This window comes from Cynocephalus volans, chromosome 8 (assembly GCF_027409185.1).
Source record: "Cynocephalus volans isolate mCynVol1 chromosome 8, mCynVol1.pri, whole genome shotgun sequence".
Classification (NCBI taxonomy): domain Eukaryota; kingdom Metazoa; phylum Chordata; class Mammalia; order Dermoptera; family Cynocephalidae; genus Cynocephalus; species Cynocephalus volans.
In genome coordinates, this window is record NC_084467.1 from 106,333,421 (window position 1) to 106,350,729 (window position 17,309).

General features: G+C 38.3%; 1 protein-coding gene across 18 annotated transcripts in view; it reads left to right on the top strand.

Moving 5' to 3' along the window:
• PDE4DIP (phosphodiesterase 4D interacting protein) overlaps positions 1 to 17,309 on the top strand; it is a 181,160-nt gene that overhangs the window by 26,804 nt on the left and 137,047 nt on the right. For all 18 annotated transcript variants that reach the window (XM_063106525.1, XM_063106518.1, XM_063106508.1 and 15 more), the window contains exon 4: positions 9,423 to 9,533. In XM_063106525.1, coding sequence (XP_062962595.1) covers positions 9,423 to 9,533 — 111 coding nt within the window. The remainder of the gene's footprint in view (positions 1 to 9,422; positions 9,534 to 17,309) is intronic.

Sequence of the window (17,309 nt, forward strand, 5' to 3'; positions counted from 1 at the left end):
GGAAAAAGGGTTATTGAAAATCTAGAGATTAAAATGAGGCCAGAAATTGGTATTTCTCCCCTGAATTCTAGAAACATAGCAAATAATTGTTCTGAGTTGAACCAATTTTGGACAAGTGCCAAGTCCTGCTGTTGCTGATTGGGCCAAATTGATGAAGAATCTAGTTTGGAGCTGAGGAGTGCTTGGGGGCTGCCGGCATCACTGCAGCTCTCCTGTCATTTCTGCCATGGAGCTCATTTAACTGTCTCTGGTGGCACTATTTCTGGCTGGGCCATCTGTTTTGGGTGGCCAGGGAAGTTGTTACTTGTTTTGTTTTCAGATAGTTCACAGTGCTCTAGTGTGCTGCTGATGAAGACACCTTGTTATTCCAGGACTGGGGGTGGGGTAGGTGTGTATCTATGGTGGGGGAAGGCAGTAGGAACATCATCTGAACCCCCATCCTTTATCCACATGATGAAGCTGCCTAACATAGGATTTTGGTTTTTTTATTGACTTGATGTAATAGCTCTGTTGTTAGCTCTCTTGTCATCAGGCCAGTTATTTCAAGAAAAGGCTGTGTAGAGAGGATGGGTGTCAGTGTGCTTCTTAGTTTTAGGAGAGAAAATGGAATGGTATTAATAATATTTCAGCATTTAAAAGACTCTGGAACTTCAAGAATTATGTTGAAATTTCAGAAACAGAATTTCAAAAGAGAGATTTGTTTATTTGTTTATTGTGCAACCCAAAAGAAAAAGCCAGGTCTTTGTAGAATTCACAGTCTGTTTTCTGAAGAAGGTATCAGTAGTTGGCTTCTGGGAACACTGGGCAGAAACCTTGTATTGGAGTGAAAGGGTTGATGAGTGAAAGACCAAGCTGATTGACTTTTAGTGAGATTTTCCTTGTTAGAATGTGGTATGCAAAAGTTATACATAGTCTTCAGGACAGCCTAATGGGTATGGTTTTTCCTGTGTCAAAATATGGAATGGATCATGTTTTCTGTTTTATCTGAGGATTGTAACAAAACTTTACCTTTTGATAAAAACGTAGTAATCTATGAGTACTCAATATTGAGGACCACTTAAAGGATACTTCATCTAGCCTTTTCTGTTAGGGCTCCATGATCTAGGTAGGATTAATACACAGAACATGTAGAAATGATCAGTTCTAAACCATTTGCATTTAACTGAATTGAATTAAATTTAACTTTAACTGAATCTTTATTATAATTTTATTTTGTTAAAGGCAAATGATTGGGCAAGTTACTTCTCCCAGCTTTGTTTTCTTTTGTCTTCTTTTTAAAATAACACCTTTATTGAAATATAATTTATTTACATACCATAAATTCACTCTTTTAAAATGTACAATTCCATGGTTTTAGTATATTTACAGAGTTGTGCAACCATCACTACTACCTAATTCCAAAACATTTTCTTCACTCCAGAAAGAAACTTCATACCCATTAGCAGTCACTCCCGTATCCCTTCTCCCTAGCCCCTGGAAATCACTAATCTACTTTCTCTCTCTATGGATTTGCCTATTCTGGACATTTCATATAAATGGAATTATGTGAGGGTACTTCAAAAAGTTCATGGAAAAATGGAATTAAAAGATATTACAAATATTTCCATGAACTTTTTAAAGATCCTTTGCACAATATGTGACTTTTCGTGCCTGGTTTCTTTCACATTAGTATGTTTTCAAGGTTCGTCCATGTTGTAGCATGTATCAGTACTTCATTTCTTTTTATGGCTGAGTGTATTCCATTGTATGGATATACTAGATATACTAAATTTTGTTGATTCATTCATTAGGTGAAGGACATTTGGGATGTTTCCACTTTTTGGCTATTATGAGTAATGCTGCTATGTACATTTGTGTACGAGCTTTTGTGTCGGCATATGTTTTCAATTCTCTTGGGTATATAAGTAGGAGAGAAATTGCTGGGTCATGTGGTAGCTTTATGTGTAACCTTTTGAGAACTAGCTTTGGTTTATTCATCTTGAAAATGGAGAAAACAATTTTTTTCATAGGTTCAGGTCACCAGGGTCCAGGGTCATCAGCAAGATTATTCACAGTGAAGGATACTTTTTGGAAAGATTTGGGGGGCCTGAGGTAGAAGGGGAAATACCTGTCAGTCACAAGTGAATCCCAGATTCACAGGGGTCATACAGCCTCATGATTAAGGCCCTGATGAGTCTGCCATGTGGAGTCAAACTGTGGGAAGTTGTAGTCTGTGTTCCTCCAGTTTCTTGATAAGCAAGTCAGCTAACCTCTTGATGTCTCTCTTTTGTAGGGAGTAAAATGGGAATAATAACATCTAATCTTCATACTTCAAAGGTTGTGGTAAAGATAAAGTGAAATAATATACAAGAAAGTTTTTTGTACATTGTCAAATCCTATGCAGGTGATTGTTGTTGTGAAGACAGCATAATAGAATCCAATTAATTTTGAAATACAAGTCCAAGTCATTCAAAACAGCCAGGAATTAAACTTCTGTATTTGTGCAACTCAGATTTTATCAGAAAAGCATAGGGACTCTCAGACACACAGAGGAATTATAAACAAAATACACATTTATAAAACAACTCCTCCCCTTATCCCTGCTCTATCTCTTCCCATATACCCCTGTCTCCCAATCTTGCATTTCACTGGGTGCTAAAGACCAGGAAATAATCCCCAAATATTTGTGTGCTCTTCCCACTGGGCTGTTTTGAAAATGTGACAATTAGCAAAGTTATAGATTAAATAGTCTATTGGGGGTCATCTTTGGGTCCCAATCATTGTTACTACTTTTGTCTTCAAAATATGGTGTCTTTACACTCACTTATCTCTTCCTGCAGCACAAGGCAGCAAGAGCACTCAGTCTGAACAGGTGGACTCTCATTACCTTTTAAGGCGACACGAGAGCTGGCGGGCATCTTCAAAAAAAAAAACATTCTTCAAAATGTTTTAACTTTATCATTGGTGGACACCTTTAGTAGGATTGTTTCTGTGAGAAAACATGTTTCAAATACAGAATCTCAAGAAGGCCAAAGATGTTAAAGTCTTCTAGAGCTAACTCCTAGCTGATGTGTGAAGACTTTTAACAGTATCACGGACAAGTGGTTTTTTAATTTCAGTTGAGTCCCTTTTGTGACATGAAATTTATTCTCTCTCATATTGTAAGTGCTCACTAAAAATTTGGTGTGCAAATAAATGTATGAATGTAGCATAGCAAGAAATTTATTATGTCCAACTCTACTAGAGAATTTATTCTTGTGTCTAATTGATAGCAGCCTTTCTGTTTCATTCCCTTTAAAACAGTTTTTTAAAATAGTGAACTAAAAAAATAAAATAAAATAATGAACTATTTCACAAACAATAGGAATATACAAACAGTAATAAAATACTTGTCTATGTATTCAAATCTAAATGTTAACAAACATTATTTTCACTCTATTTGTTTGTGTCAGATGGAAAAAGAAAGGTAGCATTGCAGATATAGTTGCAACCTTCTTAGTAGCCTGCCTGGATTCTAGTCACCTGACTGCTTTCCTACAGTTAACTATTTTCCCAAAATTACATAATTAGAAATTAACGGAGCCAGGATTTGAACCTGGGCCTCCTTGGTTCAAAAACTATTGCTCTTTCCACAATTCCATGCTACTCCACCTAGATAAATATGCATAATAGTGACATTTTATTGTTTATTTGTAAATGGATAGTGAAGTATTAAGGGTTACTTAAAACACTATTCTCTTGAACCTCTGTTTACCATTTTAACTTATTTTTAAAATATTTTTATTTTCAAGAAATGCAAAGATATGAATTATCACATATATTAAATTAGCAAAGTTTAAGTTGTGGAAGTTTTATTATATTTGAAAAGAACGTGTCCAGTAAGATGATTAATCATTTTTAGTGGAGTAGAACTTTATTTTTAGGGGAGAGATTGGTAACAGGTTAATATGTTTCAAGCAATTCCATCATAAGAGCTCTCTGGGGGGTCTGAATATGATTAAGCAAACAGCAGGCTGGGCTTTTTTAAAGGCTGACTTGACAGTTGGTTATGTTAATGGGGTGTGACATACAACAGCTGGGTTGTAATCCTCCTCCTATTGTTGGCAATGATTGGGTCCTTATTAAAGTCTTATTTCCAGTCTGGACTATTATGTTCTGGAAGGGGTGGAAAGAAGAAATTAGGGAAGAGCAGGGGAAAGCCATTAATGTTTGGGGGGAAAAATATTTTGAGAGAAGAGAAAAGGTTTTAGATATACTATGGAAAAAAGTAAGAACAAAGATAGAAGCACTGTCCCTTGTTCAAGTATCTGCAGTGTTTTATTTCCTAAGCAATACAGAGCTTCTCGAAACATTCAGCCTTTGGAGCTCTGATTTAGTAGTCCCCAGATAAGTGTATGGCCAAGGTATGCGTGTTTTTGTTGTTAAAACTACAAAAAACAAACAAGTAAGAGAAAACATAAGCAATAAACAAAGAAACAAAACAATCTTGCTGGTAAGCAGTTCCTGGTCCTTCCCCACCCTTTTTCCTCATCCTTTGTCCAAATTGAGAGCTGGGGTCTGCCTAGAGGAGCAAATTCAAGCATTCTCCCCCTGACTTTTCAAGTTCTCTCTTCACTTCCCATCATTGCTGTTCCTCTATGGCAGGATAGCTTGTGCCCTTTATTTCAGTCTGGTTTGCCCTCTGCACCTTTGCTTATGTTCTGCCTGCCCGGATTGCCTATCCAAACCTGATTCATCCTTTAAGGAGCACTAAAGTGTCAGTTCCCTGTGGAACCTTTCCTGACAACCTAACCTTCCTAATTTCTATAGTTTTTATTATCTGTACAGTTCATATTGTCCTTTGAGTAATTCATCATATATTACTCCCCATTCGTTCAGAACTCTTATAGAAAGTCCAGATTCTTCATTATGTATCAAAATTAGCCTGACAGAATAAGTTATCTTACTTATAAGGAAGAATGCTTTTAGGTATGCTTTTGATCAGAAAACATCTGCATAATCTTATATACAGATTGATTTTTATTAGAAATCCAGTGAGGCCAGAGAAGTCATCAGGGTAATTATTTATCCATTCTTTTATTCAACAAATATTTATTGAGCACCTGCTATGTACCAGGCACCATTCTGGGCACTGGTGGTATGCAGTGAACAAAATGGGTAAAAGTCCCAGCTTTCTTATGGAGTTTGCATGCTAGTAGGGAGAGACAGATAAGAAACAAAATAAGTAAGTAAACAATATTTTAGAAGGTGATAGTGCTACAGAATAAAAAATAAAGAAGGGGGATATGGAATGCTGGTGTGAGGCATGGGTGGGTTACAGTTTTATATAGGGTGTTTATCTCATTGAGAAGGTGACATTTGACCAAAGATGAAGAAGGTGAGAAAGAGAATCATAAAACTGTTGGGAGAAGGAGCACACCAGTCAGAAGGATCTATAAGCTCAGCGGCCCTGAGGAGGGAGGGTGCTATAGGGGAGCAAGGGTGGGAGCAGGGAGACCAGTTAAGGTGGCTATTAGGGGAGAGATAATAGTATCTTGGGCCAGAGTGATAGCGGTACCATTGGCAGTAGTGGTAGATGGCGCACACACACACACACACACACACACACACACACACACATTTAAGGTAGAAATAAGATTTACAGATAAATAAGATGATGTGTATGAGAGAGAATGAGTCAAGAATGACTCAAATGTTTTGGCCTCAACAACTGCAAATATTGAATTGCTGCAAATTAAAATGGGGTTCAATGAGGAGGAGCATGTTTGCTGGGGAAGATAGTTCAGTTTTAGATATCTCAAGTATGAGATGTCTATATGCAAGTGGAGATTTCTACTAGAAAGTTAGACATAAATTGGAATTCAGGGAAGAGGTCAGGTTGGGCATATAAGCTTAGAAATTTAAGTGAACAAAACATCATTTTTCTAACCATTCTAGAATAACCAATCTAGCAAATGTAGTTTCTTTGGATAATAATCCAAAGAAAGTTATTGGAAGTTTATGAATAATACAGGTGAGCTAGCCCATATATAACAAAGCAAAATATGTAATAGTTATGGAAGACGTATCTATTCATTAATTCCACAGATATTTAGGGAGTGCTTCCTAAATACTGTTCTAAAAGAACACAAGGACACAAAATATACCTTGCTAGCCGTCAGAACACTCTAGTCTGGTTCAGGTGACTGTAAACAGGCTCTGACAGCACAGTAGGATAGATGTTATTGAAGAGGTCTTAGGTTGTTGTGAAAGCTATAGGAGTTTATAAAGACATACATATAAGTTATCGATCCCTTCATTGGGTAGCCTCAGACCAGTTGTAGAGATCAAACAAATGAAAAGTCATATAACTCTTAAAGGTGTAAATAACCCTACAAGATAATAAAAGCAAATAACCCTACAAGATAGTAAAAGCAATATAAGGTAGCATATGAACACTTGCCAAATATTAATATTTGCCTTAGGAGTTCAAAAGAGGAAGAAGCCTTTTCAGGCTGGGATAGCAGGAAGGCTTTGCATGGATGGAATTCAAACTAAGACTTGGAAAAAAAAAAAAAAACACACAAAGAGGCAGGGTGTCTTGAAGAGATGTGATGGGGTTTTCTCTTTACTCTGAGAGAGATGAGATGCCAGTGAAGGGTTTTTAGTAAGAAAGATGACAGGATAAGATCTGAGTTTTGAAAACATTACTTTGGCTATAATATGGAGAACAGATGGCTGGAGTTGATTCTGGTAGCCATGATAGGAACTATTGCAAAAGTATTTGCTGTTGCCATTTGTTATGACAATGGGATATTCAAGGTGAACTATCTAGCAAAAAGTTGCATATGTAGGGATAGATCTTGGATGAGAGAACTTGATTGGAGATTTGGGGGTTGTTTGGGAGGTAAAATTATAGCACTAAAAGTGGATAAAACCTTTAAGGAAAAGAGTGTGAAGAGAAAAAAATAGAAGGCTAAGGAATTACCATCATTTAAGTACCCATTTTAAGGAGCCAACAAAAACACAGAAATGGGGCCAGAGAGATAGAACAAGGTATCATGCAGCATAACAGGAAATAGGACTAAATGTGCAGAAAGATCTAGGTTGGATAAGAATACCCTACATTCATATGCAGTTTTACTTCCCATGAAACTTTTATTAAATTATCTTACATGGTAAAGGAATCCAAGTAGATAGCCAAAGCATGATTAAGCACTAATCTAGAATATGGCAAAATGGAGGTGATAATAACTAGGTTATCCTTCTAAGAGCTTAGACCAGGAAAGGGCCTTAAAAACCCTTATTTTCAACCATTTCATTTTATAAATGAGAACAGTTAGGCCTCCAGAGAAGTGTACCTCCAAGGTCACACAGCTATTTAGCAACAGAACTGGGGCCAGAAAAGGATCTCTTGAGTTTTAATTTAGACTTTTCTCTTCTCCTCTCTGTCTCTAAGTCTAAATGACATTCATTTATTCTAAGAGTACAGAGTTAATGGAAATAGTTAAATGAGTTTTAAATGTGTAGATTTAAAAAATAAAAATAAAAATTAAGACTATTTTGGCCTAAATTATCAACTGTCTGTGGTAAGAAGTGTGTTGCCTACTTAAAATCCAAATCTATTTGGGAGAATGCTCAGTTCTACTTATACCCTCCTGAGGCCACTTTATTAATACTCAGACTTTTTCTATCTTTCAAGGCAAAATGCAAATCCAACTTCTAGTGAAACTTTCTCTGATCACCCCAATAAGAATTGATCACTCCTTCTGTTTACCATAGAGTCCATGTTTTTCAAATTGCAGGCTGAAATTTATTGGTGGGTCATGAAATCAATTTAGCAGGTCTCTTTCAGAGAGGGAAATAGAAAATGTCAAAGTACATCACACATAGTGATGGTGACAACTACTTTGTGAACCAGTTACTTCAGTTAAGTATGTGTGTGTGTGTTGCAGTGCAAAATGTAAAACGTTGAAAGATGCAGATTTGGAGGATTATAGTGTAAAACATATCTTAACATGTAACAACCAGCTGTATGGCCAGGTAGCTCTTTGAGGGTTGGGACTGTCTTTATCTTTGTATCCCCCATACCCAGTATACTACCTGCTGGGTATTCAGGAGATTTTGACTGTAATTATTATGAAGGTTTGAGAAGAAATTGGAAGAATGAAAAGTAGGTAGGCTGGGGAGGAACTGAGTCCTTAAATTCAGTATAAACTTTTTTAGTTTCCTTTACCTTGGATGTTAATATTAATTTTTTTTTTCAACCTAGTACTACTGCATCAAAGAACCTGTGTTTAGTATCTGTGCTGTGGGGTTGTCTCCCAGTCACCTTCAATGTCCCCTGTGATACGGTATAAATAATACTTCCTGCTAATGTTGCAGCTGTCACTCAAGGATCTTAAACTGCTTTATGAGCAGGATCTGGTGATGAGTGCCTGGCTCCACTTGGCAGGTGCCAGAGTTAAGAACCAGGAACTGGCTGAAATCTCTGGGCTCCAGGATGACGGCTCCCTCCCTCTTGTCCTCCCACATTCTCTTCTTCCCATCCCTTCTTCCATGGAGGGAGGAACCCTTGACCCTGCTTCTTTGTGAGTGTGTAACTGGTAAACAGCGTTTGCAAAGGAGCTAGGAGATTTGCTCTTTCTTTGGGGGTGGCTGTATGGTGGAAGCTAATGGTAACAAAGTCTATGAATTGAACTGCCTCAAGGATTGAAATGCATGGGGAGGAAAACTGGGAAGGAACTGATTAGGGGTGAGCTCTGGATCATCAAAGGAAATTGGAGACTTCTCTGGTTAGTAGTTCCTTGAGATTTGCACCTGGCAGAAAGGGGATATTTGATATGTGGTCACCATTTTGTGGGCCATTTTTTGTACATGTGCTCTTCTCTATAGCAACCTTATGTCTTGCTTCTGGTCACACTCCTTTGGGTTTTATTGTCTAAATCAGCCACCAGGAGCTTAAATACCTCATCCCACCCATTTATTTCCTTTTCTTCTTTGCAACCCCGCTGCCACCTTGAATTACTCCCCTTCCCTGTTTCCTGGAAGCTTCTGGGGGTCAGTCCCCTCTGTTTTCCTGAGAAGCTGTTAACTGCCTACAGTTGGGCCTGGGAGGCTCCAGGAGGGTGACAGCCGAGTCCTGGCTTGGAGTCGGGTTACACCACTTGTGTCTGAGTTCAGGCAGCATGTTCCTCTGTCAGGGATTCCGCAAATATCTCCCCGAGGTAAAAAAGGAAAGTGCGCTGTGCTCCAGCACCCAGTCCCGCAGAGAGCGCCGCGATTGGGGCCATGTCGCCATAGCCCCGGCTTCCCGGTCCATCCCGCAGCCTTAGCAGCGTCCCAGCCGGCTTGCTTCATGCGGCGGTGCAGCTGCACCACGTTCCTGGGGTGAGGGGGCGCTCGGGCATGCTCCTCCCCATGGGTTGCCCACCATGTCTAATGGATATCGCACTCTGTCCCAGCACCTCAATGACCTGAAGAAGGAGAACTTCAGTCTCAAGCTGCGCATCTACTTCCTGGAGGAGCGCATGCAACAGAAGTATGAGGCCAGCCGGGAGGACATCTACAAGCGGGTGAGTGCGCTCCGGGGCAGGGGCAGGGGCAGAGGCAGGGGCACGGGTGGGTTGGTCGACCCTTCACTGTTCCAGGCTCTTCCTAGCCGGCGCTGTGCTAGTCAGCGAGAGAGGCGCGGTTCTGACCAGGTTTGGTCCCCTTAACGCCGTGTGACCTTGGACAAGCCCATCTCACCTCTCCTGTGGCTGTTTTCTGCTTTCCTTCTCCGTAAAGGGAGGGGGCTGGATTGTCAGAGGCTGTCAAACTCTGGTGTGGAACTGTGCAGAACAATCACCTGGGGAGCTGGTTTAACATGTAGATTCCATTCCTCACCCTTGGGATTCTGATTTAGTAAGTGAAAGGGGGAGCTTGGAAATTTGCATTTCTAAACAAGCGCCCCAGGTGACTCTGAGTCAGGTAGTTTCCACACATTGCACTACAGAAGTACCTTCTAGCTCTGGCTCAATAGGGTGGAGGACGATGTTATGGAGAAAAGGATAGGGGCTGAGAACATTTCTGTTCCTTGAGAAATTCATGTTTGTTTTTGAAAAAGACTGCAGATACACTTTTAAGCCAGAATCTTAGGCATTTTTAGTGTTAGGAATAGTTCAATTTAGGGGGAATGCCACCTTCCCTGGAGGGGAGGGCTATCCTGATTGATGGGCCAGTGATTGGGATGGGAAAGGAAGACCGAGTGGATTGACTGAGTTGAGGGTGAGATGAGACAGCACTTTGGTAAGAGGACATTAGACTATGGGTTAAGAGGATTAAGCTGCCTAGCTGGTAACCACAATATTGATTTCCTCAGCTCTCTTGGTATCTGGACAAGCAGGACCTGAAGTACATTTTCTCTGGCTTAATCAGAGATTCTAAATTTCCAGCTGTTAACACCAGAGGACTATACAAACATTATCATTTTCTTTGTGTGCCTTACCCTGTCCTGTTAAGAAGAAGGCTGAGAAGAAGCATTAGAGGCTGCTAGATAATATCTTGGATCAGAGGAATAGCTGGTGTCTGCGAGACCCAAATGATTATTTGGAAAATTCAATTAATGTGGACAGCTAAATCCGAGAGATTTAACCCTGTTTCCTGTTTCTCCTGAACTTCCATGTTTTAATCTAATTTTCCTGAAAGTGGCCCAGATTTACCTTTTATCTTTTATGTTGCTGTATAATGAGTGTGCCTCATTGGAACTGCCAGTGGTTGAGGAGGATATTGCCAACTGAGGGTTGGTAACAGAGAGAGAGAGTGAGGGGGAGTATTTGCCTCAGGATAGGAATAGTGAATGAATTTGTTCACTGTGCAGAGGGAGGAAATTTTCCCATTAACTGTCTTCAAAGCAAGTCAGAAGGAATGGATAATTTCTTAGATAATTTCAGGGAAATATATATATATATTTTTAGCTGGAATCAAATGACTGCTTGAATCATGTGGTCTCACTCTCTGCACTGGCTAAAGAGATGGTCTCCAGGAAATACTTTGGGTGGGGTATGAGAGGGCACCATTTCTCTCCTGGAAAAGTGTGATTAATGAGATTATAGGAACTGCACGGGGTGGGGGGGGAGTGGGTCACAGCACCCTGTCACATGCAACTATGACAGCCCTTTTGCTAGACTGCAGTATTGACACGGGTCCCATACAGGAAGTAGATATGGCCCTATCTCTACCTAGTCTTAAGCGTGAACGGAGTAGTCAGGCAGCTACTACATCATATGATTTGAGGGATCTCAAACCACTCTGTCTCCTCCTTTCCCTTTTCACCAAATCTTTGTTCAATCTGCCTGTCACATTACTCTTCTCATTTGTCTATGATTATTTAAAAAGCAATAAAGGCTTAGGCTAAAATGTTCTTATTATTTGGGAAGCAGAACATATAAAGCTATTATCAATCATTAACATCATAGTTGAAATTAGTCCATCACACTATGTAGTGATTGATAGAAACTAGGGCAGTTCTGTTTAATGGAAGGACAAGGGATTAGGAAACCGTTGCTTTAGGAGCCCTGGACAACCAGGGGACCTAGGCAAGTTACTTAACCTCTCTGAGTCTGTTCTAGCCTCTGTAGAACTGGCATTAAGCATGATGCCACAGGCACATGAAGATGAATTAAGAAGACTTATACCAAAGCACTTTGTAAACTTGATAGCATCATATTTATATGGGGGGCTAATAATTATAGTCTGGCTAGTAGTAATAGTTAATGATATTTTAAAATGAGGAGATTTGACTTTTTATAATGTCACCCTCATATATTCCCATGAATATGTCTTATGTTCATCCTTGTTATTTACATCATAATTCCCCAAGGTTAGGAAGATTAATTAGCAGCGATGTTGGTGAAAAGACATCGAGGGTAACACACTCAGCATCACGTGGTGAGTCAGGTGGTTCAGAGCAGCATTTAGAGCTCTGTTCTGTTACCAAACTTAGCTGGATTTTTCTTTAGTGTTGGAAAAACATTTTTAAAAATTTAGTAAAAACATTAAATCACCATATTTGAAAGTTGTATACTTTTTAAGAAAACCGATGCTTGTGAAACATACAAGAAGACTTCTATGGGAGGATTCATATTATCTTTAACTTCTATTTTCCCACCAGATTTTTGAAGTACCCTCATATGTAATGCAAGTCTACTGTGAATATTAATTACTTCATTGTTTTATGTATTTTTACTACTGCAGATTTTTGTTGGGATATTTGTTCTTAAGAGTGAAAAATTACTGTCTTAGTGAAAACATTCTAGCTTTTCATCATGACATTAGAGAAGGGAAATATGGGAAACTTTGGGGAAAGAGGACTGGAGAGAGGGTGTTATCTTTCTTTTCCCAAGTGGTAAGTCCTCCTTTTGGTAACTGATTGAGGGAGAGACTAAAATAGATATAATCCTTAATTGAAAAGGAAACAACAAGGATTTTAAATTGTAAGAGAAGTTATAAGAGCTAGAGTTATGTAAAAACCAAGGAGTATCCATTTCAAAGCAAGTAAATAAAAAAGGAATTAAGCATTTCTCTCTTTTAAGCTGTTCAGAGAATTGAGAAATAATTCTAAGAACTATACTAGCCATGGATTAATAAAATAGTATTAAATTATACGTAAAAATTGGTTTGTTGAGACTGGCTTCTTTTCTGTTAAGCATTTAAGGTAAACTATACTTTAAGCTTCAATTTTTGTAAATAATAATAATTTTTTTTATAAAGTAAGAGGCTGTTTACCCTCAGCACAGATAAACTGGAACATATACCTACATGATTAGGTACCATCCCACCCTCTTGGTAGCAAATATTAATTGTACATTTGGTTTTTTAGGAAGACAATTTTAAACATATACAGCAAGCAAGCAGAGAAAAAACCATTGCAGTACATATAGTTCCCAGTTCAGGAGCAAAGTAAAGTGAGAAAATGCTGTGAGTGGTCCACAGCTGAGTATGGCCCCCTCCTAGGGAGCCTGGCTTGTTAGCATTTCTGACTGCAGCTGCTGTGGAAAGTAATTTCTGGGTGGCAACTTGGCTGACTTCCTCATTGCTGATTACCTAATCCTGCATCTTCTCATATAGCTGAGGTGCCGCCACTAGAAACATGCCCGACCCTGGAATTTATGAAATCCACTGCTATGTAGTAAACACCCAATCTCCAACAGAACACAAATCCACTATCCACTGCGTTTTGCCCCCATGATGACTATTTACTTGCTCATCTTGTGCAAATTTATTATTACCCAAGGTTGCTTTCAAAAGGACTGACAGTTCCATCCTAAGAACAGAATTTAAAATCTGACAGGGCCAGATCCAATAGCAAAAGGATCAGGAGAAACAGAATGTTGTCTTCCTGGACCAGAGAGAGTCAATGTTTAAATAGTAACTAATGCTGTAAGGCTGAAGTGGATTCAGCCTCAAGCTGAGAGTTCTGTTCCATTATTTTCTAACTCATAAACTGCCTGAATTCTTTGAGATTGAAACTTCTTTGGTTTTCCCATCTTTGAGATTGGATATTTTCTCTCAGCAAGTTCAGAGGTTTATAAATAGCATAGTTCTGTGGCTATGGTAAACATCCTACTGCTTTTATTTGCCTACCAAATTTTCATTGTTTCTACTATTCTGCTATCGCGGGGCATAGTAGTTGGGAGCTACGAACCAGACAGACCTCAGATAAAATCTTGTTTCTAGCTCTTAAACCTGTGTTAACTTGGGCAAATACTATAATTTCTCTGAGCTGATGTCAGCATAGTAGTAAAACCTCTCTTATAGGGTCTGGAGGAAGATTAACTCAGCCAATTAATTGAACTCTGAACAATGCCTATGACATAGTAAGCTCTCAATAAATATTTGCCATTATTGTGACAAATTGAGAGCTGACAAAATTATTCAGATAACTCAATTACTGGACACTTTTGCTCTGGACCATTTTTATTCTAAATCAGTTTCTTTTACCTTTATAGTGGATTTGGGACTATTTGTCCTATTTGTCTCAATTCTCCATTTTATTTTGCCTATGTATAAATAACATGATATAATCCAAAGTGTCCCTATTGCAACAAATTTACCCTGGTATCCTCAGCTACAAATGTTCCTTCAAAGAGAATGAATAAGAAAGGCTGAGTTTATTAAATTTTTTTTTGGATCACTGACTGATTTTCTTTAGTCCTAGCCTGATTTCTTTAGGCTTTGGGCAGTATAGTAACAGTACATGCATACTTACTGTACTAAGCACCCAAAAGTTCAGGAAAGTTCAGAAACTCCTTGAGGCTGTAAGATTTAGGAACCTTGACTTGAACCAATGGAAGACTATTAGAGAAGGATGAGTATCTTGGAAGGTTATCAAACTGTAGGGATGCAAATTTTTGGACTCATTAAGGATACCTGAATTCTTAATTTACACTTTTCTAGCTACATGACCTTGGCCAAGTGAGCCTTAGTTTCCTAAATTGGAGGCATGATTTCCTGCCCTGCTCTCCTCCCCATATGTAAACACATTTTAATATATTCGATGTTCAATAAATGGAGAGGATTATTATTGCTATCCTGCATACCTGGAGACACACATTGTCTAAAGTGGCTGTGTGGCTGCTGTTGCCAGATTTAATGGTTTTCTTTTTATATTTAGCAGGGTTGGCTCTGTTTTTACATTTGTATACATTGTTTAATTAGCTGCTGAGTCTTTTTCTTCTGTTTTACTTACATGAACTTTAAGAGATGTGTATGATAAGGAAGGGAGGAACATAAATAAAGAGGGAGAAAAGGTTAATTACATTAAGCCAAACCATTTTTAAACTCTCTGGAAGAGTAGTATGAACATGGTCCACAAGGGCCCATCTGTGTCCATGTCTGCACATTCTGATTCCCCATTCTCAGCTCTCTGAGGTCCATGAAGGCACGCTTATCCATTTCTTCTTGGGAATGAAGAAGACACCATTCATTAAATATTTATAACCAATATTTGTGTTCTTGGTTAAACATTTTTTTGAACTTCACACACATTAGAATGGCTATTATATAAAAAATAAAAATCAACAACAAAAAACCCAACGTGTTGGTGAGGATGTGAGAAGTTGGAACACTTGTGCTTTGCCAGAGGGAATGTGAAATTGTGCAAATGTTGTGGAAAACGGCATGGCAATTCTTCAAAAAATTAAAATAGCATTACCATATAATCCAGTAATTCCATTCTGGGTATATACCTCAAAGAAGTGAAAACAGGGACTCAAACAGATATTTGTACACCTATGTTCAAAAGAGCATTATTCACATTAGCCAAAAGGTAGAAGCAACCTAACTGCCCATTGACAGATGAATGAATAAACAAAATTTGGAATATACATGTGATGGAATATTATTTAGCCTTGAAAAGGGAGAAAATTCTGACACATGCTGTGTAACGTGGATGAACTTTGAGGACATAATGCTAAGTGAAGCCCATCACAAAAGGACAAATATTATATGATTCCACTTATATGAGGTACCTAGACTAGTCAAATAATAAAGACAGAAAGTAGAATGGAGATGGCCAGGGGGTGAGGGAAGGAGGAAAGGTAATATTTAATGGGTACAGAGTTTCAGCTGGGGAAAGAGTTCTGTAAGTGTACGGTGGTGATAGGTAGTTGCACAACATTTTGAATGTACTTAATGCCACAGAACTGTGTACTTAAAAATGGATAAAATGGCAAATTTTGTTATTCATATTTTACCAAAATAATTTTTTTTTAAAGCAACTTTCCCATAACTTCCATAGTTACTTTCAAAAACAGTGGAACCCTTGACCAAAATCAACTTTGTTTTCTGTTTTTTGCTTAACATAGCTTCTCTCACTTTTTTAGAACTTTTAATTAGAATGTATAATATTTGCCCATTGAAGGGTTGTTTTTTTTTTTGCCTTTGAATACTTAAGAATTTTTTTTCCAATCACTGGGAAACAAATACCAAACTAAATTTTGGACCCTAATTCTAATCTGCTTTCAATTATCCCCTTAACAAGGTCTACATAATTTATACTTCTGCATGAGCTTATTACAAAGCCACTTCTTTCTTTTAATTATGTACATCGAAGTTTACACATTGATAGGACTAGCATGTTATAGTTGAAAGAATAGGCATTCTAAATTCCTGTCTCAAATGTTTCCTCTATTTGCAATATTATCTTGGCCATTCATTTACTCCTGTTCGTACACATGCATTCGTGTATTCAAATATCTGTTAATTATCTACCATATACCAGCTACTGTACTGGATGCTGGTGGAGAAAGACATCAACAAATCAATAAAAATGCTATACTAAGGGCTACTGTAGAGGTATGTACAGATTGCTCTATAGTACTGAGAACAATAAAATCCACCAGGAAAAGCCTTGCCAAATGTGTGAAGTTTGAATTGAATTTTAAAAGGTAAGAACACAAAATGGAACGTGGAAAGGTGTTTTAGACAGAAGAAAAAGAATATACAAAGGCACAGAGACAGGAAAAAGCATTGTGCACTTGGCACACTTCCAGTCATTCAGTATGGCTAGAACATGTGGTAAGGAGGGCTTGTGGTGGTGGTAAGATGAGACTGAAAAGGTAAGCAGGGGACACATCATGGAGAGCTTTGGATTATTCATTCATTAACGCACATTAATTGGGTACCTACATTATTCCAAGTACTAGGCTGGAAGTTGGGACTTCAAAGATGAGTAAAACACAGGTGACAGGGTGTGGTTTAAAAAAAAAAAAGCAGTAATATAGATATGTACAGTAGTTTCCCCTTATCCTCAGGGGATACGTTTCAAGACCCCCAGTGGATGCCTACATCCATGGACAATACAAACCCTATATATACTGTATTATGTTTTCTCTTATACGTACGTACCAATGATAAAGTTTAATTTATAAGTTAGGTACAGTCAGAGATCAGCAACAATAACTAATAATAAAATAGAACAATTACAATAATATATTATAACAAAAGTTATGTGAATGTTTATTTCTGGAATTTTCCATTTAGTATTTTTGGACTGCAGTTGACCACAAGTAACTGAAATCATGGAAAGCAAAAGTGTGGATGGAGGGACTGCTGTACAAAGTATAAGGGCACTCAAAGGAGGTATCTCTATGCCAAATGAATAGAGTAGACAGAAGGAAAATCTACAAAGGATTCTTAGAGGAGAGGACCCCTGAGCTTTGTCTTCAAAGGGAAATAAGCATTAGGCAGTCAGTGGATGGTGAGGTGGAAGGAGAGGGTTTTTGCCATAAGCAAAAGCCTCAAGGCAGGAGACCACAAGGTGTGTACACAGAATCATATGTGGTTTGTGTTGCTGAATTTAAGTATTA